This window comes from Mesoplodon mirus, assembly GCF_964341445.2.
Source record: "Mesoplodon mirus genome assembly, chromosome: 11".
In the NCBI taxonomy this organism is placed as follows: domain Eukaryota; kingdom Metazoa; phylum Chordata; class Mammalia; order Artiodactyla; family Ziphiidae; genus Mesoplodon; species Mesoplodon mirus.
The window spans coordinates 39,510,336-39,536,468 of record NC_138987.1 but is presented as its reverse complement, the minus strand read 5'-3'; the positions used below and the strand labels follow the sequence as shown (position 1 = coordinate 39,536,468).

General features: G+C 51.4%; 1 protein-coding gene across 6 annotated transcripts; it reads left to right on the top strand.

The window, feature by feature from the left end:
- A4GALT (alpha 1,4-galactosyltransferase (P1PK blood group)) lies at positions 1–25,041 on the top strand. Of its 6 annotated transcripts, XM_082634500.1 has the most exons (4): positions 74–95; positions 11,666–11,826; positions 21,400–21,502; positions 23,001–25,041. In XM_082634500.1, exon 4 carries the CDS (start codon positions 23,106–23,108, stop codon positions 24,252–24,254), a length of 1,149 nt encoding a protein of 382 aa, XP_082490626.1. In that variant the 5' UTR covers positions 74–95; positions 11,666–11,826; positions 21,400–21,502; positions 23,001–23,105; the 3' UTR covers positions 24,255–25,041. The 6 variants fall into 6 exon arrangements, with proteins under 6 accessions (XP_082490628.1, XP_082490625.1, XP_082490629.1 ...); XM_082634502.1 differs by lacking the exon at positions 11,666–11,826 and having other exon boundaries at positions 1–95; positions 23,147–25,041; XM_082634499.1 differs by lacking the exon at positions 11,666–11,826 and having other exon boundaries at positions 1–95.
- Positions 25,042–26,133: the final 1,092 nt, after the last annotated feature.

Sequence of the window (26,133 nt, the reverse complement as noted above, 5' to 3'; positions counted from 1 at the left end):
GGGGCACTCCCCTCCCACCGCCTCGCCGGCCTCCTGCCGGCCCGCCCGGGCCGCTGGGTCCATTTGGCTGCCTCCCGGAGCCGCGGGAGCTGGAGGTATGAGGGGCTCTGCGGAGGGTGCAGCTGGGCGGGTTCCGGGATACTGACCTGGGGGCTCCCCGTGCACAGGTGGGGAGGAGCGCTCCGAGAAGGAAGGGGAAGGGACAGGGGCTGCGGAGGGGTGGGGAGGGCTCGGCCGCCGCCCGCCCGGGCCACCTGTCGCGGAGGGACCCTGTGTGCGCACCGACTGGGCGCCCTGGTCCCCCGGCCGCCGCCTCCATCCCAGCTGCGCCCCAAGTTGAGCGCGGCGGCTGGGCCAGGAGCCCGGCCCGCGGAGGGAGGGCGCACCCCGCCCGGGAGCCCTCCGGGCAGCGCCGCCCGGCCCGGGGTCCCTCGGCGGGAGAGAGGGCCCGCGGGGGCGAGAAGCCCGCGTCCGAGTGTGGGCTCCGCCGGCCCGCGCTGCGTCCTTGGGCGACTCGCGCCGCTCTGTCTGGGGGCAAGAAATCGCCCCGGGAGGCCTCGCCGCCCGCTGCGCTCGCCCCTGGCCCGGGAGGGGGCGCCGCTGGGGAGAGGGGTGGGGAGCGGCCGGCTGGAGGGAGACTGCGGGGGATGCGAGGCGTCCCCCCGGGCCTTTAGGGATGTTGAGGCTTTGGACGGCCGACAAGGGGGAAGTGCTCTCCAGATGGAGGTACGGCCTGGGTCGGATCCGGGAAGCGGGGAAAGTCGGGCCTAAGCGCTCGCTCTCAGGGATCCGGATCCTCAGACCACTCCCTCTTTCGGGCGTGCTTCTCTCCCTCCCTCTTCTCCAGCTGGGAAATATTGAGTCCCAGTGGGAGCAGTGGTGTGCTTGGGAGAGGCTCTGGCTCGGAGGTCCAGTCGCAGAGTCCACTCCTCTTCGTGCTAGGGGAGTCCCCTGGCCTCAGTTTCCGCATCTGACACCTGCGGGTAGAAGTTCCCACCTCCTCGTCAAACTCAGCTGAGCCTCTAGCTCTGAGAGGGTTAAAAGCCACCCCTCTCTCAGAAGGACACCCTTTTGGTCTCCCCCAAATGCTGAGTGATTGACTACTCTGTGGAGGCCCCTTGGGGTCTCTGAAATCGATCTGTGCTCTCCTTCAACAAACACCCGGGAGCACCTGGTATGCTTATTTAGTTAATGGATCTCATTTGACATTTATGTTTTGTTGGGTTTTTAAAAATATTTGGCTCTTTTAGATGTTACATTGAGTTCATACATAAATTTATACATTGTCAGATTTTTTTCTGGAAAGGGAATTACTTGGTAGTCACTGTATATGAACCTCTAGAATGGTTATACCTAGAGCCAGCAGGCTCTCCAAAGGGACTGTACCATTGCCTACTTCCTTGGGCTATGAGTGTGCATTTCTTGTTATTTCCTGGAAATGAAATTACTGGGTCAAAGAGTATGAACATCTAGGATCTTTGTGTGTTTCTTAATCATTTGTTTGAGTTCATCAATGAGATATTTGCCCCTTTTCTGGTCTCTTTGCGGCAAAGATCTTCTCCCAGGTTATCATTCGGCTTCTACTTTTGCTGCTGAGCAGCACGTTTTTACTTTTTATTTTACTTTATCTGTGTATGTGCTTTTCAATGAGGTAGACTTGACTGCACTTATAAGCTGATGGGAAAGAGCCAGAAGAGGGAGTGGCTGCAGCCCCTGGAGAAGGAGGGGCAGGTCGGTGGAATGAGGTCCCAGAGGATGCAGGAGGTGGGAGGGGTCTGGAACTGGTCCAGAGGGATCTTCTGAGCTGATGAGGACAGGAGGCGTGAGGGAGGGGGCTGGGAGGACATCTTATGAATCGTCTTTGATCTTCCTAGAGAAGGAGGTAAAAAAAGCATCAGTGGAGAGAGGATTCTGCACCCAAGGTCCCCAGCTCCCTGTTGCTGTTTGCCCGCCTCATTCCCTTGAGTCCTCCCTGCTTCCCTGGGAGGTAGCAGGTGTTATCACCCCCACTGACAAACCCCAGAGGGAGGGGAAGTGCCTTGCTTAGGGTCAGTCAGCTGATGAATGGCAGGGCTGGGTTCAAAGAAGGCTCTCCCTGCACTAACCACATGCCCTTGAGAATCGCTTTCCTCTCCGAGCCTCCATCTCTAGTAGATATCGGGAAGCGGTACCCATCTTACTCTGTCTGGTGCTTGGTGAGTGAACGTCCCTTCCTCCCCTGTCTACCTCTGTTTGTCTTCTCTCTGGAAAGACCCCAGTGAGTCCAGGAGCTTCCAGCTCCACAGGGTTGGCCACAGGGCTAGGAGGGCCCCTTCCCCTTCCCTTCCTTGTGGGTGCCTGCACAGCCACCCCTGTGCCCATGCGCTCACCCAGCGGGAGCCAAGTCCAGCAGGAGCACACAGCCTTCTGGATGTCACACCTGTGCAAAGTCTGAGTTGCTGGGTGAACGTGAGAAAACGGGAAAAGAGATCTTTACATTCTGTGAGCAGGCTTGATTTGAAAGCACAGAAGCCATTGTCCCAGATACAGATGCGGAGGCCAGAGAGGCACCCCTCCCCTCCCAGTTGTCTGAAGTCTTCAATTGCTTCTTCCCACGGGCCTGAGTTGAGGGCAGGCTTCCATGAACTGAGCCAGACGCTTTGTTACCTGATCTTTTTAAAACCCTCTCAGCGATCCTGTGCTGTCAGCCCCATTTTACAGATGCGGGAACTGAGACTCAGACTCAAGGACCTCTTCATTACCACAGTAAGATCTGAGCTCCTGGCCGTGGTGCAGCCCCAGGTGAACTTGGCTCCTTTCACCTGGCAGAGGGTGTTTGAATCCCAGCTGTGCCTCATTTCCAACTCAAGCTGTAGTTGATTGTAAGAGGACCTGCCTCCTGCAGCTATTGGGAGGATTAAACGAGTTACTGAAGGAAAACCGCTTTAAACTTTGGCTGTGCATGGCAAGCCCTCAGGAAATATACACTCTTGTTATTATTAAACCACATAACTCCATGCCTGACAGGGAGCTTTTAAAAAATGATAACTCAGCCACGCCCATCCCTTCCTGCAGTGAGAGAATAGGAAGGTGGGCACGCCCTGACACGGGAGAGAACTTGGACTTTTTAAAACCCTTCCAGAGACAAGTGAATGATCTGTACCTAAAACCTTAAATTACATTTCCTTTGACCCAAGCAGCTCATTTCTAGGAGCCAGTCCTATAGAAGTAATTAAGGATGTGTTCAAATATGTAAGTGCTAAGAAACTCACCGCAGAGTTGTCTATAAAAGCAAAAAGACAGAAGCCACATTTCCAGTAGTCAAAGTAGTCAAGATGGGATACAGATGATGAGATACAATGTAGCCCTGGAAAGTTAGGGCATGGAGCTGTGTTTACTGACATGATGGGAAGGCAGAGCATATATTTCCAAACAGTTTTATTCAGGTAGAATTTACATACCATTGCATGCGTACAGTTCGATGAGTTTTAAGAAGTGGGTCTGGTTATGTAACTACCACCACCATCTAGTTTTAGAAGACAGGGGCCCCGCATATTTTTAAGTGAAAAATAAAACCAGGTGTAAAACGGTGGGTGTAATAGGATCACTTTTTGTGCGTCTCCTGTCCACAGCTCTGTGTAAACACTGCTCAGTGTGAGTGGAGGCGTCAGAAAAGGACTAGGAAGGGTATTACCAAAATGCTGACATGTCATGTGCCCTCACCTCAAGTCTTCAAGATAAAGAGCAAAGCAGGAGGTGTCACTGCAGGGTGGTGACTGGACCTCCCCCGCACCTCTACCATGTGCGCGCGTGCGCACACACACACACACACACACACACACACACACACACTCTAGAAAGACTGGAAGCCCCACCGGCTGTGATCCCACTGTTGGCGAAGTATCTGTGTATGCGTGCTGTGGAAATACAGAGGCAGTACCCAAAGGTATGAAGAGAACCGGGACAGCAATTGTGGTGGATTCTTGGCAAATGGCCCTCATCTTACCTATAATGGTTAGGAGGTTGCCGGGTAGGGGAAGGTGGAGGGACATTTTGGGAAGAGGGAAGAGCATGTTTTAGAAACTTGGAATTCCCAGTTTGAGCAATAGAGAGGAGTTGGTTTTCCTTTCAAGGTTTTACCATCATTTTCAAAGGCATTGAGGGTCTCAGGATGGCTCTCCTGTATCCCTCACCACTCAGTCAGTCTTCACACATTTATGGTGCATCTGCTATGTGCCAGGCCCTCCATAATTTAATGTCATTTACAGTCTCCGGTGGGGTGGGCTGCATCTGGCTCATTGCCCACTTTCCTGTGATCCCAGTTCACTCCAAGGCCAAATTCACCCTGGCCCCTCCCCAGAGGACTTGCCCGTGGGCTCTGAAGGTCTGCTGGTGGTCTAGACTGTGGGTGAAGCACAGAGTTTGGAGTGAGTGCTGCTTACACAGTGCTCCTTTGGAAGGTAGCCACGAACTCCTACTGTGTGCTGGTGAGTGCAGCACTGGGGACCCAGCCCACGGGCCACAGTGAGAGCTGTGCCAAAATCCAGGTAGCTTCCTGGAGGTGGCGGCTCTACTCACCTAGGTCAGGAGAGACCGAGGAAGGAAGGCCTGAGAGTGGGGAGCAGACACTCCTGGGTGGGTGCAAATCCTGCCTCCCACCTTTACTAGCCGGGTAGCCCCTTTCCTCTGTACCTTAGTTTTGTCGTTTGTAAAAGGGGCCACCGTGGTGGACATGAAGACACAGGACGAGCGGTGCTTGGTAGGGTGCCTGACAAGCAGCGTGTTCTTGGCAAGTGGCAAACTTCCTACCTCTTCTGCTCCAGAAGTTCCTGGGCAGGGGAGTGTGGAGGGACATTTTGGGGAGAGGGAAGAGCATGTTGCAGAAACCTGGAATTTCCAGAGCCTGATGGTTTGAGCAAAATGGCAGATGCCAGCTTGGCTGGTCTGGAGGTCGTGGGCCTGGAGAGGGGCAGCGCTGAGGGGAAGTGCCCACAAGGTCTCAGCATTGTGGGGTCTGTAGACCTTCTTGGGGCTGAGGCAGGAAGCCAGGGAGGAGGCTGGGGTAGTGGGTCCCACGACAGAGACAGAGAGACCGGGAGAGCTGAGCTGGGCTGTGGCCACGGCACTGTCGGGACAGGGAGAAGCCTGGGGGAATCTGTTCAGAGAAGCTTTCCCCCTCCTTTCCTGTCTACGCTCCCTCTCCCCTGGATTATCACAATAGCCCCATAACTGCTTTCTTGTTGCCGCATGTCCCCTGGGGTTTAGTCTTAAAAAGCAGCCAGATCTTAAAGATTTCTTTTTTTTTTGCTGTACGCGGGCCCCTCACTGCTGTGGCCTCTCCCGTTGCAGAGCACAGGCTCCGGACGCGCAGGCTCAGCGGCCGTGGCTCACGGGCCCAGCCGATCCGCGGCATGTGAGATCTTCCCGGACCGGGGCACGAACCCGTGTCCCCTGCATCGGCAGGCAGACTCTAAACCACTGCGCCACCAGGGGAGCCCAAAGATTTCTTTAATACATAAGTCACACTAGGGAATTCCCTGGCGGTCCAGTGGTTAGGACTCCACGCTCTCACTGCCGAGGGCCTGGGTTCAGTCCCTGGTCAGGGAGCTAGGATCCTACAAGCCGCAGGGTGCCGCAAAAAAAAAAAAAAAAAGGCATGAGTCACACTATAACCCTTTCCTCCTCAAAATCTCCCAATGGCAGCCCCTCCCAATAAGCTGTCAAGTCCTCCCTCAAGGCCCCCCTATGGCCCAGTGTCCCCTTATCCTTCTGGCCTCCTCTCCTGGTGCCCTCATCCTCCCACCTTGCTACTCTGGCAGCACCTCAGGCACACATGCCTGGGGCCTTTGCACTCACTGATTTTCCTCCCTGGACACGCTTTCCCCAGATATCCATACAGCATGTGCCTCGCTTCCTCTCGTCTCTGCACAAATGTCAGCTTTTCGGAGAGGTCATCCCTAACCATTCTGCATAAAGTGGCACCCCAGCCCCCAGTCCTCCCAGCCCAGTTTCCCTGAGAGCAAATGTGTGAGTGTCCAGATTCATGGTGTCTTATAGCTCCCTGAACTGAGCAGAAAGTGACTCCATCCTGCTCATGAGAAGCTGGCCCCAGGCAGCCTGACCTTCAGCCCAGGCTTCACTGCAGAGCAGCAGTGACCCTGGGAGGGAGGGATGGCCTCGGGGAAGAGAGGAGGTCCGAGACTTGGAGGCAGGCATCCCTGAGGCAAACCCTACTCCCCCTCCCCCATTTACTAGCCATGCTGAGCTGGGACTGTCACCTTTTCTCTCCTGGGGCAGGTGAGTACTCAGGTACTTCAATATTAAGGGACACAGCCTCTGACCTTATTTTGTACCCTCAGATGGAGAGGCAGAACGTACCAATTACACTTTCCAACAGTTGTAATCTGCACCCGCTCATGGTTTACAGTTTGCAGATGCCACTCCCCTAGGTTGGTTATCTCATTTGATCCTGACTTTCTGGGCAGTTTAGGGATTATTTACTCATTCTTTCAAAAAATATGTATTAAGGGGCTTCCCTGGTGGCGCAGTGGTTGAGAGTCCACCTGCCAATGCAGGGGACATGGGTTCGTGCCCCGGTCCGGGAAGATCCCACATGCCGCGGAGCGGCTGGGCCCGTGAGCCATGGCCGCTGAGCCTATGCTCTGCAATGGGAGAGGCCGCAACAAACAAACAAAATGTATTAAGCACCTATTATGTGCTAGGGTCTGTGCTGGCCATGTGGGACCAAACTAATGAGTAGAAGTTGCCTTGGTCCCTGCCCTCTGGGAGCAGACATTGTTTTCCATGGTATCAGTGTCACTGAGTATTTAATCAGTCCCTTCAAGAAAGACCTTGGGTTGTTTCTAAGCATTTGCAGTTGCAAACAAACCTATGACCAATACAAATATCACTTATCTGTAGAATTTTTCACAGACTGGGTTGGCGTGGCGAAAGGGTACGTGTATGTTTAATTTTGTTTTTTTAATTTTATTTATCTTTGGCTGTGTTGGGTCTTCGTTGCTGCACGCGGGCTTTCTCTAGTTGCGGCGAGTGGGGGCTACTCTTTGTTGCGGTGCGCGGGCTTCTCATTGCGGTGGTTTCTTTTGTTGTGGAGCACGAGCTCTAGGCACGTGGGCTTCAGTAGTTGCAGCACGCGGGCTCTAGAGCACAGGCTCAGTAGTTGTGGCGCACGGGCTTAGTTGCTCCGCAGCATGTGGGATCTTTCCAGACCAGGGATTGAACCTGTGTCCCCTGCATTGGCAGGCGGATTCTTAACCACTGCGCCACCAGGGAAGTCCCACGTGTATGTGGGATTTTGATAGATGTTGTTCACTTGCCCTCCGCCCCTGAAGCAGGACCATTTGGCTTGCCTACCAACACTGCGGGGGAGGGGGGCGGCCTGTTTCCTCACAGCCTTGCCAGAAAAATGTGTTGTCAAAGGTTTGAATTCATGCACATCTGACAGGTGAGAGATGCTGAGTGTTCTGACTTGCATTTCTCTTACTTACAAAAAGCTCCCCCGTCTTGCTTACCTGTTTAAGCATCATTTTGTGTGTGTGTGTGTGTGTGTGTGTGTGTGTGAACTGTCCTTGACTCATTTTCTTTTGGATTGTTGGGTTTTTTTCTCCTTGATTTGTGGGATCTCTTTATAACTTAGAAAAATTAGACTTCTGGGATCTGAGGGACACAAAAGTCATTCCCAAGTTGTCATTTGTATTTTTGACTTTCTTGGTATTTGGCGAAAGTTTTGAGAAGTTTTTTTTTTTTTTTTTCAAGGAGTCAAGTTTATTCTTTTTTTTTTTTTATGGCTTCTGGATTTCACACATAATTAAGAAAACCTTTCCAACTCTAAGGTTATAAAGGAATTCACCCATGTTTTGTTTGAAACATTTATTATTTTATATTTGGGGTTTATCCTAGGGCACATTCTGAGGTATGAATTCATCTGGTTCTTTTTCCCTAGTGGCTTCTCTGCTTGCCCAACACCTGTATTAAAAAATCCATTTTTGCTTTACTGATTGGAAACACTGCCTTTACTGGATATGCAAGTACCGTATTATTGGGATGGCCAAAATTTCATTCGGGGTTTTCTGTAACATCTTATGGAAAACCTGACCGAACTTTTTGGCCAACCCAGTATTTCTGTGATTTCTTTTGTTTCATTGCCCTGTCTGTTCATATGCTAAGACTAGATTGTTTTAATTATTGGTACTTTGTGTTTTAATATCTCTCATAAAAGGCCAGTCCTTCCTCACGTGTTCCTCCTCCTCAGAGTTTTCCTGTAGGTTCTTGCTTCTTTATTTTTCTAGATGAACTTTAGAGTCAACTTGTTGAATTCCAGAATCACGTGCAATTTATAAATTGGCTTAGAGAAAATCGACATTTTTATAAAGCTGAATCTTCTATCTAAAAACATAGTGCAACTTTCCACTTGTTCAACTTTATTTTGTGTTGTCAGCAGCTTTACAATTTTGCTCATGTAAATTTTGAACATCTTTTGTTAAGTTTAACCCGGAGTATCGTGGTGGCTGTAGGTGGGAGTCTTTTCTTTCATTATATCTTCTGCTTCTGTCTGCTTGTGTGTGTGTGTGTGTGTGTGTGTGTGTGTGTGTGTGTGTCTCCGTCTCCTACCACCTTACAGTATTCTTTTATTAGTAGTAGTTTTTCAATAGTTTCTCTTGACTTTTCCAGGTATACAGCAGTATCATATGAAAATAATAATTGTTTCAACTTTTTCTTTTCAGGTTTGTTTTTTGTTTTTTTTTCCTATTCAGTTTTTATAGCTCTAATTTCTTCCTCTTGTCAAATTGCTTTGATGAAAACCTCCAGTGTCCGTGATGGTGCTGGGCACCTTTGTTTTTCTCCTGTCTTCAATAGGAGTTCCCTCATGTGTGAAGCTGAGTACTCACACTCCCCTATGAAGCTGGCTCTTGGCTTTGATGGTGATATATACAACTTTGTTAAGGAAGTATCCATTGATTCCTAATTTATCCAGAAAGAGTGTTGGAAATTTTATCAAATTTTTTTTTACCATTTCTGGGGATGACAGTATGATTTTTCTCCTTATATCTATGGAATAGGATGAATTATATTAATGATATCCTAATATGGAACCACCCTTGCATTCCAAGAATAAACCCCACTTGGTTTTGTTTTGTTTTTATAAATTTATTTATTGTATTTATTTTTGGCTGTGTTGGGTCTTCATTGCTGTGTGCCGGCTTTCTCTAGTTGTGGCGAGCGGGGGCTACTCTTCGTTGTGGTGTGCGGGCTTCTCATTGCGGTGGCTTCTCTTGTTTCAGAGCACGGGCTCTAGGCACATGGGCTTTGGTAGTTGCAGTACGCGGGCTCAGTAGCAGTGGCTCGCGGGCTCTAGAGCGCAGACTCAGTAATTGTGGCACACGGGCTTAGTTGCTCCGCGGCATGTGGGATCTTCCCAGACCAGGGCTCGAACCCATGTTCTCTGCACTGAAAGGCAGATTCTTAACCACTGCACCACCGGGGAAGACCCCACACTTGGTTTTGATGTTTCATTCTTTTGCTGTGCTGCTGAATTCTATTTGCTTGTCTTAGGATTTTTACAATAATATTCATAAGCAATATCGGTCAGTAGGGTATCCCGTGCAATCTTTGTGAGGTTTTGGTGTCTATGTTATACTTAAAATTTTTTTTAAGTGTTCCTTCATATATTTTGCTATTTAACGCATTTAAAAGCATTGGAATTTTCTGTTATTTAAGTTTGTAAAATTCCTCTCTAAAAATGTCTTGCCCTGTTGCTTTTGTTTCTTAATGATCTTGTATAATTCTATTTCTTATGTGAAAGTTGGCCTGTCTAGACTATCTGTTCCAGGAACAGGCTTGATTTATTACATTTGTCTAGAAATTATTTTTTTCCGGTTTTAAATTTTATTTGCAAAGTACTATCTTATGATTTAAAACAAGTTTTCCTCTGCTTCTTTGGTTACTCTCCCATTTGGCATGTCTTAGTTTGCATTGGGTGCTCTCCTCATCCCTTTCACTTTCTGTTTTCCTTAATTAGGTTAATGGTGATTTATATATTTTATTGAATTTTTTCCGAAGAGCCAGTTTTTGGCCCTATTTCTTAGTTCTACTGCTTATCTGCTTCCTAACTTTTTCTACTGTAATCTTTCTTTCCTTATTTTTTCTGTTTATTTTGTGGTTCTTTTTCTAACATTTTTAGCCTGGTGTTTTCTTTCCCTCTTTTAAACTGTCCTGTTCTATTTGTCACATGTATTGGAGGCTGTAAATATTCTTTTGATTATTTCTGCAGCTGTATCGTATAGATTCAGATTCATGATATTTTGATTATGGTTCTTTTCTAGAAATCCTATAAATTCAGTTTGTATTTTCCCTTTTGACTCAAGAATTGTCCAAGAGAGGGTTTTTTTTTAATTTCCTGACTTTTAAATTAATTTCTAGTCATACTGCCTTGTGATTATAAAATGTCTGCATTTTTTATGTTTATGGGTGTTGCTAAGGTTTTCAATTTTCATAAATGTTGCATCAGCTCTTGAAAAGAAAGTGAATTGAGAGTTGGATACAGAGTAGTACCTTCTGATTATTTTGTAGGTCTTCTGAATTCTTATTTGTGTTTCTTGGGCTGAGAGAGGTGAATTGAAGTCTGTTATTAGTGTGTTTCAATCTAGTTATTCTGATATCCCTGTAGCTTCTTCTTCCTGAAAATTGCTGCAGTGTTTTTTGGTGCATTGTGAATTATACCACTTAGCATTATAAATGGCCCTTCTTTGTCTCGTTCAGTGATGTTTGGCTTTAACTCCCATTGTCAGATACTAAGATTATGGCCCCAGCTTTGTTTTTGTTTGTATGTGTCTTTAAACCTTTGCTCATTCTTTTACTTTTAACCTTCTAAATCACGTTTTTTGGTGTTTGTCTCTCAAGTACAGGATAGAGTTTGGTTTTGCTTGAGATCTAAACTAAAAATCTTCTTCTTTGTAAAGATAAGTGAGTTAAATCTATTTATATTTATTGATGTGACTGATGTCTGTTATCTTTTCTCCCGTGCTGTGTGCATATGTATATATGTGTCTTTGTGCATGTGGGAGGGCTATATTCTTTATTCTTTGACTGTGTGGTCTGTTTTCTTTGATTTAAAAAAAAATTGTCTGATATTTAGGAAAGCTTGTATTTTTGTTCTAGTGGCTGCATTTATATTTATCCTTTATATAATACTCTTAGGGACTTCCCTGGTGGTCCAGTGGTTAAGAATCCGCCTTCCAATGCAGGGGACGTGGGTTCAATCCATGGTCAGGGATCCCACATGCCGCGGGGCAACTAAGCCCATGCCCCGCAACTACAGAGCCTGCACACCACAACTAGAGAGCCCACGTGCCACAACTACGGAGCTCATATTCTCTGGAGCCCACGTGCCACAACTAGAGAGAAGCCTGCGCGTTGCAAAGAGCCTGACTGCCGGAACAAAAGATCCCACGTGCCGCAACTAAGACCCGATGCAGCCAAAAGATAAAAAAAAAAAAAAAAAAAAAAACCTCTTATTTCCTTCTTTCTTTAAATAGTATCTATTATTTGTCTTCTATGAACAACATTAAATGTAACTTGTTTCTTCATCCTCTCCTTTCCCTTGTCACTACCGTGTTTCAGCTGACACTGTATTGAGTAAGTAAGGCATCTATTGTTTCCATCCCAGTGCCTCTGGAAGCTCTCAGTCAGGTGGTGTTCATGATAGTTGCCACTTCCTGCACATGCAGTGACATGACAACCTGAAGAGGTGTCCACAGCTCAGAAGAAAATTCTGGAGACAAGAGTGAAGCACTCTTTTAAGAGGTGCTGTATCACCCACACTTGATGGTAAGTGTGGGCCAAAGATTAATATATGGTTGTCCCTTGGTAGCCATGCAGGGAACTGGTTCTAGGACCCCCATGGCTACCAAAATCCTCAGGTGCTCAAGTCCATTGTGTAAACTGGACTTGATGGTACCATGTAGGAAAACGCAGACATAAGTGACACCGAGTTGAAGTCATTCAGAAGATTCAGGTTTTACGTGTGGTGAAGTTTCAGGAATACCCTACTAAATTTATTTCACTTATTTTCCTTCTTATGAGTGCACAGGTGTGATAGGTGATTTTAAAATCTGACTAAGGGACTTCCCTGGTGGTCTAGTAGTTAAGACTCTGCCCTTCTGATGCAGGGATGCAGGGAGTGAGGGTTTGATCCCTGGTCGGGAAACTAGGATCCCACATGCTGTGCGGTGCAGCCAAAAAAGAAAAAAATAAACGCTAAAAAATCTGACTAAAACATTCTTGCAAAAGAAAAATTCTACATAATAAGAAAGCAAAGTAACGTTGCTTAATTGGCAGCATTTTAATTTCTTAGTGTTACATGACATAATGATGTATCTTATTTGATGCAGTAAAATTAGGTAGTATTATCCTTCTTACTATGACCTTTGTACTTTAAATATGCTTAAACTTGGGCTTCCCTGGTGGCGCAGTGGTTGAGAGTCCGCCTGCCGATGCAGGGGACACGGGTTCGTGCCCCGGTCTGGGAAGATCCCAGATGCCGCGGAGCGGCTGGTCCCGTGAGCCATGGCCGCTGAGCCTGCGCGTCCGGAGCCTGTGCTCCGCGACGGGAGAGGCCACAGCAGTGAGAGGGCCCGGTACGGCAAAAAAAAAAAAAAAAAAAAAAACTTGCTTAAACTTTTACTACTTTAGCTTTTACCCCTAGCAGTTAAAGATAAGGCAACCACTGAGCTTGTTCTACTTTCTACCTTCTTTCTGTCTGCCCTACCCTTTAGTTGTATCATTTTTACATTGCCTGACTAGAGAACATTGTCATTCCATTATGTCATCCTCATTCCTACCATCTCTTTTTTAGAGGGGGGCGTGGAGCGGGGAGCTGAAGTTAAATATATTCAGTCCTGTTACTAAAGTTATTCCAGTCACCATTTGGTTGGCTGTGCTTATTCCTCCGTTTTCCTCATAATACATTATTGCCTGCAGGCTCAGCGGCCGTGGCTCACGGGCCTAACCGCTCTACGGCATGTGTGATCCTCCCGGACCAGGGCACGAACCCGTGTCCCCTGCATCGGCAGGCAGACTCCCAACCACTGCGCCACCAGGGAAGCCCCTAAGTCCTTATATTTTGATGTGTGTGTAACCTTTATTTTATTTTACTATTTGTTTAACATCTTTATTGGAGTATAATTGCTTTACAATGTTCTGTTAGTTTCTGCCGTAAAACAAAGTGAATCAGCTATATGCATACATATATCCTCATATTCCCTCCCTCTTGTGTCTCCCTTCTGCCCTTTTTATCCCACCCCTCTAGGTGGTCACAAAGCACCAAGCTGATCTCCCTGTGCTATGCAGCTGCTTCCCACTAGCTATTTTTTTACCTTTGGTAGTGCATATATTTCAATGTTACTCTCTTACTTCGTCCCAGCTTACCCTTCTCCCTCCCCGTGTCCTCAAGTCCATTCTCTATGTCTGCGTCTTTATTCCTGTCCTGCCCCTAGGTTCATCAGAACCTTTTTTTTTTTTTAGATTCCATATATATGTGTCAGCATACGGTATTTATTTTTCTTTCTGACTTACTTCACTCTGTATGACAGACTCTAGGTCCATCCACCTCACTACAAATAACTCAATTTTGTTTCTTTTTATGGCTGAGTAATATTCCATTGTATATATGTGCCACATCTTTATCCATTCATCTGTCGATGGACACTTAGGTTGCTTCCATGTCCTGGCTATTGTAAATAGTGCTGCAGTGAACCTTGTGGTACATGACTGTTTTTGAATTATGGTTTTCTCAGGGTATATGCCCAGTAGTGAGATTGCTGGGTCGTATGGTAGTTCTATTTTTATTTTTATTATTATTATTTTTTAACGGTATGTGGGCCTCCCACTGTCGTGGCCTCTCCCATTGCGGAGTACAGGCTCCGGACGCGCAGGCTCAGTGGCCATGGCTCACGGGCCCAGCCGCTCCGCGGCATGTGGGATCTTCCCAGACCGGGGCACGAACCCGTGTCCCCTGCATCAGCAGGCGGACCCCCAACCACTGCGCCACCAGGGAAGCCCTATTTTTAGTTTTTTAAGGAACGTCCATACTGTTCTCCATAGTGGCTGTTGGTTGCACTGAGTATTAGTTGCAGCAGGTGGGTTCCTTAGTTGCGGCTCGCTGGCTCCTTAGTTGTGGCATGCGAACTCTTAGTTGAGACATGCATGTGGGATCTAGTTCCCTGACCAGGGATCGAACCCATGCCCCCTGCAATGTCAGTACAGAGTCTTAACCACTGCGCCACCAGGGAAGTCCCTCTAACCTTTGTATTAAAGAACAGCTTGGCTGTACCCTCAGCCCTCCGTATCTGTGGGTTCCACACTCACAGTTTCAACCAACTGTGGGTAGAAAATATTAAAAGGAAAAGAAATTCTAGGACATTACAAAAAGCAAAACTTGAATTTGCTGCACACATGCAACTATTTATGTAGCATGTCTATCAGTTCTCACCTATCATCCTCATATCTTTTTTAAAATTTTTATTTGCTTATTTATTTTTTTTGGCTGCGCTGGGTCTTCGTTGCTGTGCGCAGGTTTTCTCTAGCTGCAGTGAGCAGGGGCTACTCTTCGTTGTGGCACATGGGCTTCTCATTGTTGTGGCTTCTCTTGTTGTGGAGCGCAGGGTCTAGGCACGTGGGCTTCAGTAGTTGGGGCACGAGGGCTCAGTAATTGTGGTGCATGGGCTTAGTTGCTCTGTGGCATGTGGGATCTTCCAGGACCAGGGCTTGAACCTGTGTCCCCTGCATTGGCAGGCGGATTCTCAACCACTGCGCCACCAGGGAAGTCCACATCCTCATATCTTGCCATCACTCTTTCTGTCCATTTCTTCTCCAGTTCTTGTATTTCTGCTTTCTGGTCTTTCTTCAAGCTGGAATTACTCTTTCTCAAGGTTTTTGTTTTGACTGTTTTAAATCATGCTGCAATTTTGGATTCGAATTTTTATTTGTTTTGTGGCAGTATTTTTATAGTGAATCTTCTTTATACATGAGGGAACATCAATGTTCCTTTCCCTCTTCACTCACGTAGCATATTTGTATGGATGTTGTGTTTATGCCTTTAACAATTTTTTTTTCTCTCTATTTGAATTAGTTGAATTTTCCTGGACCAGCAACTAAAAGGAGGTTTTGGTGGAAATTGGGAGAGAGGCCAGGATTGTTCTCTAGATTTCTCTGCTGAAAGACTCCCTCCTCTCTTTTTACATGAATGGATTGTTCCTTTAAAATATGGCCTTTGTCTGCATCCACTCTTCTGTTGCCTCTCAGAACCCAACCCGATTCAAGAGGCTACTGCTGGGGACTTCCCTGGCGGTCCAGTGGTTAAGACTCTGTACTTACACTGCAGGGGGCATGGGTTCAATCCCTGGTCTGGTAACTAAGATGCCACATGCAGCATGGCATGGCCAAAAATAATAATAAAATAAAACTGCCATTATTTAAAAAAAAGAGGCCACTGCCTCCAACCTTGAACCCCCCCTGGCTCATTGAGCCCCCAGCTCCTATCTTATTCATCTTCCTTTTGTTTATTTATCTACTTATTTGGCTGAGCCGGGTCTTGGTTGCAGCACACGGGATCCTTAGCTGCGGCATGTGGGATCTAGTTCCCTGACCAGGGATGGAACCCAGGCCCCCTGCGTTGGGAGCTCGGATTCTTAGCCACTGGACCACCAGGGAAGTCCCCATCTTCCTTTTAGAAGTGTTGATTTCTGCAGTATTGCACTGCTGGGTGCCCCCTGCCCCCCCCCTCACTGCTGTATCTGCTGGCCTCAGGTGCTTTGTGCCACACTTACATGTAACTTGGAGTTTAGGGGTTTTTCCTGCTCCTGATTTCCCTAATGCTGTAGCTTGTGTTTTATTTTTTCTTTGCCCTGTCGCTCTGTCTGACATCAGTAGAAGAGGGAAGATTCAGAACTAAGAATCTGCCTTATTCCTATTGGAAAAAGAGGTCTCTGCCTCTCTAATTTTTCTGTTTGTAATATCCCCCAAAGAGCAAGCAATTGCCTGCTTGATTTCTGGCTTTGGAATACCTTACAGGCTTTGGAGGTGGAACATTTTATAACCTCTACTCTGAAAACAGCCACTTTTTTTTTAATATAAATATTTATTTTATTTTATTTTTATTTTTGGCTGCACTGGGTCCTTGCTGCTGCACGCGGGCCCTCTCTAGCTGCCACGAGCAGGGGCTACTCTTCGCTGCGGTGCGTGGGCTTCCCATTGCAGTGGCTTCTCTTGTTGCGGAGCACAGGCTCTAGGTGTACAGGCTTCAGTAGTTGCGGCACGCAGGCTCAGTAGTTGTGGCTTTCAGGCTCTAGAGCACAGGCTCAGTAGTTGTGGCACACGGGCTTAGCTGCTCCGCGGCATGTGGGATCTTCCTGGACCAGGGCTCGAACCCGTGTCCCCTGCATTGGCAGGTGGATTCCCAACCACTGCGCCACCAGGGAAGCCCCAAAACAGCCACTTTTACAAGGATCACTGATGTCTAGTAATTATCACTCTTTTTTTTTTTTTTTTTTTTTAGTTTCTGCTTTCTAACAAAGTGAATCAGTCATACATATACATCTGTTCCCACATCCCTTCCCTCAGTAATTGTCACTCTTAATTCTTGAGCAGAAATCATTTATTTATGCCCTGAAAGAGCGGGGGTAGACAGGACAGCAGACCCTTCAAGTAGGGTTTGGAAGCTCTAAGTATTGATTTTTCACACCCAGGAGGGTCTGAGTTCTAAGACCAAAGAGTCCAAGCCCCCTCAGCTTTGTGGATGAAAAGGATATGGGGCAGGCACAGGCCCAAGGTCACATAGGCAATTAGTGGCAGAACAGAAGCTGTCAGGAGGGACCTGGGTTTGAATTCTATGCTCCATTTCCTGGCCCAGTGACCTTCCCCTGGATACCTCAGTGTATAGCCTCGGGTATCTTATCAAAATGTTAACTTATCAAGGAAGTTGATCAGCACATGCTCTGTGTCCCCACAGTTAGAATGTTTGGTTATCTTTGTTCTCCCCTCCTCATTGTGCAGAAGGAATCTGAGGCCCAGAAAGGGAAAGTGATTTGCCTAAGGTCACACAGCAAATTCAGCAGGGTTGGGTAGACCTGGAAGCAGACTCCAACCTCAGTGCCACTAGCTATGGTCCCTTGGACAAGTCACCTAAATTTTCTGAAAGTTAAACGGGAGCGGGGGCTGCGATTAGCTGGAATAATAGCTGCACCCCTCACTGGTGGTCAGGCTGAACTGAGAAACACACTGACCCCAGCTAAAGCCGGGCCGGGGCCTCCTGACCCCATGAGATGCTTCTTCATCAAGCAGAAGGATGCAGCAGACGGCCCTGTCTCCTCTGTCACCCCCTGCATCCCCCCTGGGTCCCCAGCCCCACACCTCCCAGTTCATAATTAATCCTCTTTCTTCTGCTTGGCATGGGGCACAGGTGCCAGCTGGGGCCTTCATGTCCCTCGCTCGGGGAGCAGCTTATTTGGGGCGAGGGGAGAGGCAGCTGCCCCTCCAGGTCCTTTCGGTCCTGTCAACCTGGTCTCTGGCCCCTGTCTCTCTCTGTGTCTTTCCATTGCAACCCTGCCCCCGGTGTGGGGTCGTGGGATCAGGGACCAAAAAAAGGCATCCCAGGGTTGGCTGAGAGGGAGAGAGATGGAGGGAGAGATGGACAGACAGACAGACAGACAGACCTGGAGGGGCAGCAGGGAGAGGAAGAGGTGGGAGAGACCGAGAGAGAGACCAGGACAGAAAGCAGGAAGAGAGGACGAGACGGAGTGGGGTTAGGGCATGATTGCTGATTGGAGAAATCTTCAGAAGCTGTGATCATCTGCTTTGAGGCTCTCCTTTCCTCTCAGGTTGGGGTCGGCCCTCCATTTCAGGGACAGGGTCCCATCAGCTGCTATCTCCTCCATCCTGTGGGTCTCCAGGAAGAGAAGGACCCTCCGGCAGTGCCTCCTCTGCCCTTCCAATGCATATCTGCCCACAGACTTTGGTTTCCAAACTGCCCCCCGCCCCGCAACCAACAGCAGAACCAGCAAGGTCCAAGTGCAGGTAGAAATGCACGCAGTACCTAGGGCAGTCACTGCGCTCCCCTTCCACGGGTGAGGAAACTGAGGCCCCTGGCATTAAGTGACCTGTCCCAGAAGTAGAGGACAGGCAGTTGCCTGCATCCCCGGAGGCCACATCCAGAGCTGGTTCCCAGCCCCCAGGGCCCATGGGAGGAAAACACTGGAGAATTCACAACCCTGATATTTAGTCGCTTGGGTGCTGGTGTGAGAGCTGAGTTCTAGTCCTGCCTCGGCTGTGATTCTGTGTGGGTTTGAGTGTATCTGAGCCTCCATTTCACCCCCTCTAGCATGAGAGGTTGGGCAGGTTGTCTCTAGTTTGGGATAGTTCGTGGCTCCTAAACGCAGTACCTGCCAGAGGGCTTCTGTCTTGTGTTTGCTTGGGTCTGTGCATGTCCTCTCCCGGTGAGCAGGTCACCAGCATCCATGGCACCTTCTAATCTCTGAAGGTAGAGGGTGGGGCCAGTCACTGTGGCTGGAGGAACACGACACAGGCAGTAGCCAGACCTGAATCACGGAGCCACCCCAGAGTTGGGAGTGGAATCTGTGGGGCAGGGGTGGTTCCCCAAAGGAAATTGGGGTGCTGTTATCAGAAGTGGGAATGAGGACTTCCCAGGCGGTCCAGTGGTTAAGACTTTGCCTTCCAAGGCAGGGGGTGCGGGTTCGATCCCCGGTCGGGGAGCTAAGATCCCACATGCCTCCCGGCCAAAAAACCGAAACATGAAACAGAAGCAACATTGTAACAAATTCAGTAAAGACTTTAAAAATGGTCCACATCGGGCCTCCCTGGTGGCGCAGTGGTTGAGAGTCCGCCTGCCGATGCAGGGGATACGGGTTCGTGCCCCGGTCTGGGAGGATCCCATATGCCGCGGAGCGGCTGGGCCCGTGAGCCATGGCCGCTGGGCCTGCGCGTCCGGAGCCTGTGCTCCGCAACGGGGGAGGCCACAGCAGTGAGAGGCCCGCATACCGCAAAAACAAAAAAACAAAACAAAAAAAAAAAAAAAAAAAAAATGGTCCACATCAAAAAAGAAGTGGGACTGGATGCTGGGCAAGCAAAACCAGCAGACAGCCTCCCCATCTCCCCTGGGAACCCCAGTTACACGTGACTTACAACCTTTTCTCCTGCCCTGGGCTGGACACAGGAGCCCACCTAGGGTCAGGGGTGGAGCGCCCCTGCTGTGGGGCAGAGGTGGGTGCAAGCCATGAAGGGGTGATGAGTGCCCAGTACGGGAGCCTTTTCTAGGCACCTGAGCCTGGCCCCCGAGGCCAGTGCTCCCAAAGTGGGATCCACAGAGCTGGTGCCGAGGGCCATGTCAACAGGGCTCTGGTCACACCTTTAGCCCTTTGTCTCCACCAGCCATGCCCTTGCTTCCAACCTGAGATGGATCACAGGGGATCTTGATGACAAACCACAGAAGGGCTTAGAGCAGAGATGTGACCACAGTTCTGTGCTAGCTGGGAATACCTCCCCAGTGCAGGGCTACAAGCGGTAGGCAGGGAGACAGGAGGTGGCAGGAACACGCCAGGCTCGACTGACAAAGGCCAGGACTCGGGCTGCAGCTGGGAGGCCCATCTAGGGGACCTGGAGAATGCTTTGGGCCTGAGGTCACACGGGTATTGGGCTGCGGCCAACTTAGCCCCATACACAGTTTCTATTCCCGGGTCTTGGGCTCCAGCACCAAATACGGTGCTGCTGGCGTCTGTCCCCCTCAACCACGGTCGGCCAGGGCTCCCGCCTCCCTGACAGCCTCCTACTGCCCACACCGTGGCAGAGCCAGGTCACTCCTGCGCTGCGGGCCCCCAAGCAACCATGGCCTCGCTCCATCTGCCTGTCTGTGCGCTCATCGGTGTGGTTCATAGTGGATTAAAAATACTCAGGACCAAAATAGCCTCTCTCCCTGCAGGGGAGGACCAGGGCCAGGGGAACACAAGGTTCTTGGTTTACATCATGGCTCTGCCACTCACGACCCCGGCTGGGGGATCCCAGGCAGCTCACCCTCCCTGTGACCCGCAGTTTCCTCACTCACATGCTCACTGGCTCATTTCATGACTCGCTGATTCGCTAACTCATTCATTTTTTCATTCATTAATTCACTGATCACTCGTAGATCCGCTCACTCACTTGGTCCACACGCTGAGACACTCACTCACTCAGTATTTATTTACTACATACCAAGACCCAGGCACTATACTGGAAGCTAAACAAAACACACCAAACACAAAAAAATACCTGTCCTCATAAGGTTATGTTCTAAATAAATAACCCAAACAAACAAGTACAAAAACGTACAGTATGTTAGCATAAGTACCAGGGAGAATAAACTAAAGGGGGAGGCTATGAAGTGGTGGGGGAGCTGGAGTCTTGGAGGGGCTGGGGAGGGCCCGTGGGAAGATGATTCTTGAGTGAAGACCAAAGGGAGGTGAAGGAATGAGCCATGTGAACACCTGCAGGAAGAGTGTTCCAAGCAGAGGGAACGGCAGGTGTGGAGGCCCTAGGACAGCAGCTTGGGGGGATGGGTTTGAGAAAGAGCAAGGAGGCCAGGCGGTGATGGGGAGAGAAGTGGGTGTGAGGTCAGGGTATGGGGACACGCAGCACCTCGTGGGCTGGGCCTTCCACATCACTCAGGGTCTGAGCAGAGGAGCAACCTGGCCGCACTTGTGGGGTTTTTTGTTTGTTTTCTTTTTGCCGTACACGGGCCTCTCACCGCTGCGGCCTCTCCCGTTGTGGAGCACAGTCTCCGCGCAGGCTCAGCGGCCATGGCTCACGGGCCCAGCCGCTCCGCGGCATGTGGGATCCTCCCGGCCCGGGGCACGAACCTGTGTCCCCTGCATCAGCAGGCGGACTCTCAACCACTGCACCACCAGGGAAGCCCCAGACTTGTGTTTTTAAAGCGGCCCTCTGGCTGCTGAGTGAGTGAATCAGACAGCGAGTCCGTTTGCTGTGTGGCTGCTGTGTCCCAGGCACTGAGCCGGGTCCTGGGGAGAGAGGTGTGCAGGCCCCCACAGCGCTCATGGAGGCCCATCTGGCTAATTCCCTTCTCGTCAGGTGTCACCTCCCCCAGGAAGCCACCTTCTCCCGCTCTGCTGGCCCCTTTGCTCCATTCAGCCATCATCTAGTTTATTGTCCTTGTCTCTCTCCAAATGGTCTCCCCTTAGGCTGAGCGCTCCTCCAGGGCAGGGCTGCACCTAACTCTTCTCTTCTCACAAGCATGTTCCCTAAGGGGCCGAGGGGCCCAGAGAGTGGAGGAATCAATGAACAAAGGAGCCCCAGGCCCAGCCTGCCCGGCCTCACTTTGTCTCTCTCCATCTTTTGCAGATGGATTTGCGGGCATGGAGAGCATGTGGAAGGACCGAGTTCTTGTTGGCAGAGGAGGTTGGCTGCTGAGCCAGAGCGTGTCTCCAGGAGGCCTGCCAGACTGGTCAGTTTCCAGCCCATGACGTGGTCACGGTTCCCTGCCTCAGCCTTGGGGAGCAAGTCACAGGCTCCTGGCACCCCCCTCGGGCCACAAGACACCTCTGTCCTGGGAGGGGTTGACTCCGGCCCCCGTTGGCCCCCAGGCTGCACCCAGTCCCCCACCGCTTTGCACCCAAGCTTCCTGGCCTCTAAAGGGGAAACTATGCAGCTGTCCCCTGGGGTTACAGTAAAGGGTGGCCAGGGCTCTCTTAATAGTGAGCACTGGGCTTCCCTGGTGGCGCAGTGGTTGAGAGTCCACCTGCCGATGCAGGGGACACGGGTTCATGCCCCGGTCCGGGAGGATCCCACACGCCGTGGAGAGGCTGGGCCCGTGAGTCATGGCCACTGAGCCTGTGCGTCCGGAGCCTGTGCTCCGCAACGGGAGAGGCCACAGCAGTGAGAGGCCCGCGTACCGCAAAAAAAAAAAAAAAAAAAAAAAAAAATAGCACTGTCCAGGTCAGTGTGTACCAAGTCCCCAAGCGCCAGGCACATTCACGCAGTTGCAAGCTCTGTCTGCCAGGCAGGATAGCGCAGTGGAGAGAACACAGACTTTGGAGCCAGGTGGCCTGGGTTCAAACCCCACCCTGCCACTTGCTGGCCAGAGGAGTCTGCATGAGTTACCGAACTTCCGTGCCTCAGTTTCCTCACCACAGGGTGGCTGCGAGTGTTTAATGAGTTAATATGTGTGAAATGCTGAGAAGGTTGCCTGACATGTGCATGGTGGACAGTCAGTATTTACTGAATGAATGAATATAACCCTTGCTCCAGCATTACTGTCTTGCTGCTGGCTCACGCAGACCAGGGGCCCTTCATGTCCCAGGCATTCACACAGTCCCACCGCAAGCCTCTCTTGTTCCTCCCAACCTCCTGCAGGGCACCCAAGAATGTTCCTGCTGCTGGCCAGCAGCAGCCTGGGCATCAGGAGAGAATGAGAGTCCAAGGGCAACAGTACTAGTCAAGTCACAGACTATATATAGCACAACCTCCCTGTCCCTTTCCCTCTAGGCAGGGGCTGGGGAAGCCAGGGGCCCAGGAGACCCCATCATGTCTTGCCCAAGGCCTTCGGGACCCGGCCAGCATGCCCACGTGCCTAGAGTCCATCCAGCCTGTTCCTGAGCGAGCTTGGCTGCCAGCACCCAGGCCCCCCAGAGCCCCAAGCCTCCTGCTAAAAGTCCCTGTGGCTGCTGGCAGTTCTTCCTCTTGGACCAGCTCCAGGCCCGGCTGGTGGAACTGAATGGGACCGAGAGGTGCATGCACTGGGCCTCAGATCATAGGCTACCAGCCTGGTAGTTCAAATGGGACAGGCCTTGCCAGGCAGAGAGGCCAGACCCTGCCCTGGGCCCATGTTGGCCGCACGTCGTAGGTGGTGCTGGCCCAGCCCTTGGGGAGCTCACAGGTATGTCACAGAGTGAAAGGGACCCTGCTCAGACCTCAGTCCATGGCCTGCTGCCCCCATTTTACAGATGAGGACGGAGGTGGGGCTCTGACCACCTGGCAGGCCTGTGGGCTCTGGAAGCCGGCGTCGGCTGTGGCTGGTGTTTGAAGGAAGTGTCTTTCTTGGGTCAGGGATGCCAGCAGCCTGCCCGAATGCGGTGCTCGTCTCTTACAGACCAGCCAGTTTCTGCTGGAGACTCCTGATATCATCTGGGGAGATGACGTCCAGGCCCCCCGACTGCCTGCTGCGGCTGCTCCGGGGTGCCCAGAGGCAGTGGGTCTGCACCCTGTTCATCATCGGCTTCAAGTTCACGTTTTTGGTCTCCATCATGGTGTACTGGCACATCGTGGGTGAGCCCGGGGGCCAAGGACAGTTCTCTAACCTGCCTGCTGACATACCCTGCCCGCGCTTGGTCCCCCACACACCACCCTCCGGCACCCCACCTCCCGGCAACATCTTCTTCCTGGAGACTTCTGACCGGACGGACCCCAACTTCCTGTTCATGTGCTCCGTGGAGTCAGCAGCCAGGGCCCAGCCTGAGTCCCGGGTGGCTGTCCTGATGAAGGGGCTGCCCGGCGGGAACGCCTCCCTGCCCCGGCACCTGGGCCTCTCGCTTCTGGGCTGCTTCCCCAACGTCCAGATGCTCCCACTGGACCTAGAGGAGCTGTTTCGGGACACGCCCCTGGCAGCCTGGTACACGGCCCTGCAGCGGCGGTGGGAGCCCTACGTGCTGCCCGTGCTCTCCGATGCCTCCAGGATTGCGCTCATGTGGAAGTTTGGGGGCATCTACCTGGACACGGACTTCATCGTCCTCAAGAACCTGGGGAACCTGACCAACGCACTGGGCACCCAGTCCCGCTATGTCCTCAACGGCGCCTTCCTGGCCTTCGAGCGCCACCACGAGTTCATGGCGCTGTGCATGCGTGACTTCGTGGCCCACTACAACGGCTGGATCTGGGGCCACCAGGGCCCGCAGCTGCTCACGCGGGTCTTCAAGAAGTGGTGCTCCATCCGCAGCCTGGGCGAGAGCCACGCCTGCCGCGGCGTCACCACCCTGCCCTACGAGGCGTTCTACCCCATCCCCTGGCAGAACTGGAAGAAGTACTTCGAAGACGTCAGCCCCGAGGAGCTGTCCCGGCTGCTCAATGCCACCTACGCTGTCCACGTGTGGAACAAGAAGAGCCAGGGCACACGCTTCAAGGCCACGTCCAGGGCACTGCTGGCCCAGCTCCACGCCCGCTACTGCCCCACGACGCACAAGGCCATGAAGCTTTACTTGTGAGGGGCCTGCCTGCCTGGCTCCCTCCCTGCGCCTGGCGTCCTGAAGGAAAGGGCTCGGCCACCCTTCCTGGGGAGACTGGAGCTGCTGCAGCGCGGGATCTGGGGCAGGCAGTGGGGAGGGCGGGGAACTGTCGGCCCAAGAGCTGTTACGTATGGAAGGCGTGCTGCGGGCCCCGGGACCTGCTCCCTTCAAGCTAGCGGGAGGCTGGTGGGACTGGTCGCCTCTACTGCCTAGGCCAGTGCACTGTCACAGGGTAGAGGCGACCAGTGGTGGGGGAAGGGTGCCCAGCCAGAATCAGCTGGAGTGCACTGGGTGAGCATCCTGGGTCTTGCAGACAACAGGCGAGCCCGGCAAGTATGAAAGCATCTTCCAAGGCCGCGCGGGAAGCAGGCCGGCTGGGGCTGAAGTGCCCACGAGGGGAGCACAGAGAAGCCCAAGGAAAGGGGCTGGGAAGAACGGAGAGGAGGCCGCTTGTAGGGTAGCTGGGATGCACACCCAGCTTCATGAGCCCAAGGGGGCGGGGTGGTGCTTCTGGGGTTTGGGTTTCTTTTCCGGGGGGGCCGAGGCCGGCAGAGCTGGCCTGGGGAGCTCTCTGGGGGAGGGCCTGCCTGCTCACCTCATCCTTCTTTCCAGAAATGTTGCAGGAGTGACATGTGCCAGCTGCCCACTCACGGGCAGGGGCCCTCGAGTTCTTGTGGCTCAGGAAGAGCATTTTAAAGGAAACACCCCCTCCCCTACCCGCAATAAACACAATAAAAGTTAGAATAATAAATAAAATAAAGGTGACTCACCAACATCTAGTGCTTTTTGCTTGATGATATACATTCATTCGCACTGTTAGCCCCACCCTGCAGCCGAGGAGGCAGCTGGGGCTGGCGGTGGTGGTGGTGGGGATGTGCATGAGGTCACACAGCCTGCCTAGGTCGGGGGGCCTGGGGACCTGGCCACTGGGCAGGCTCACAGCCGCGGTGCAGGAGAGCGACTGCGGTGGGGAATGGGAGAAGCCTGCTTCCCGCCTCACTTTTCAAGGCTCACAGACAGCTTTAGTCAGGCCCCATGCCCACCCCCACCCCATAATGAGCCTGAATCTGTTCTAAACGGAGCCAAATAAGGAGTCCACCACCAGACTGGGGGCACGTACCTCCAAGCTTAGAGGAGGCCCAGGGAGGGCCCCACGATGCACAAGGCCATGAAGCTTTGCTGGCAGCTTCTGCTGGCAGAATCCAGAGGCCTCTAAACACCTCCCCCTGGGGGGTGGTGTGAGGCCTCTGGGATCTCTCCTGCCTCACCCTGGCTGTCTGGCTGAGAACCTAGGAGAGACAGAAGTACCATGCTGGCAGCCCCAGGGACAGGCAGAGGAAAATCTGCTCCTTGCAGGGTGAGGCCCCAGCTGGTTTATGTTGAGGACGGAAGCTGCCTGTGAGAGCTGGGCGTTCCGCGGGGCTGGAAAACCCCTCCCCGTAGGAAGCTAGGATGGGGGATGCTGTCAGGAACTCTGGGGCTCAGCAGGCTGCTCTTTGGCAGCCGGGCAGGAGGTGTTTAGAGGCCTCTGGATTCTGCCAGCAGGTGGTCTCGGGCAGGACTGCCCTGGTGGAGCAGTGGTTAAGAATCCGCTTGCCAACGCAGGGGACATGGGTTCAAGCCCTGGGTCAGGAAGATCCCACATGCCGCGGAGCAACTAAGCCCGTGTGCCACAACTACTGAGCCTGCGCTCTAGAGACCGCGAGACACAACTACTGAGCCCGTGCGCCACGACTACTGAAGCTTGCGTGCCTAGAGCCTATGCTCCGCAACAAGAGAAGCCATGACAGTGAGAAGCCCGCACACCACAACGAAGACCCAACACAGCCAAAAAAATAATATAATATAATTAATTAAT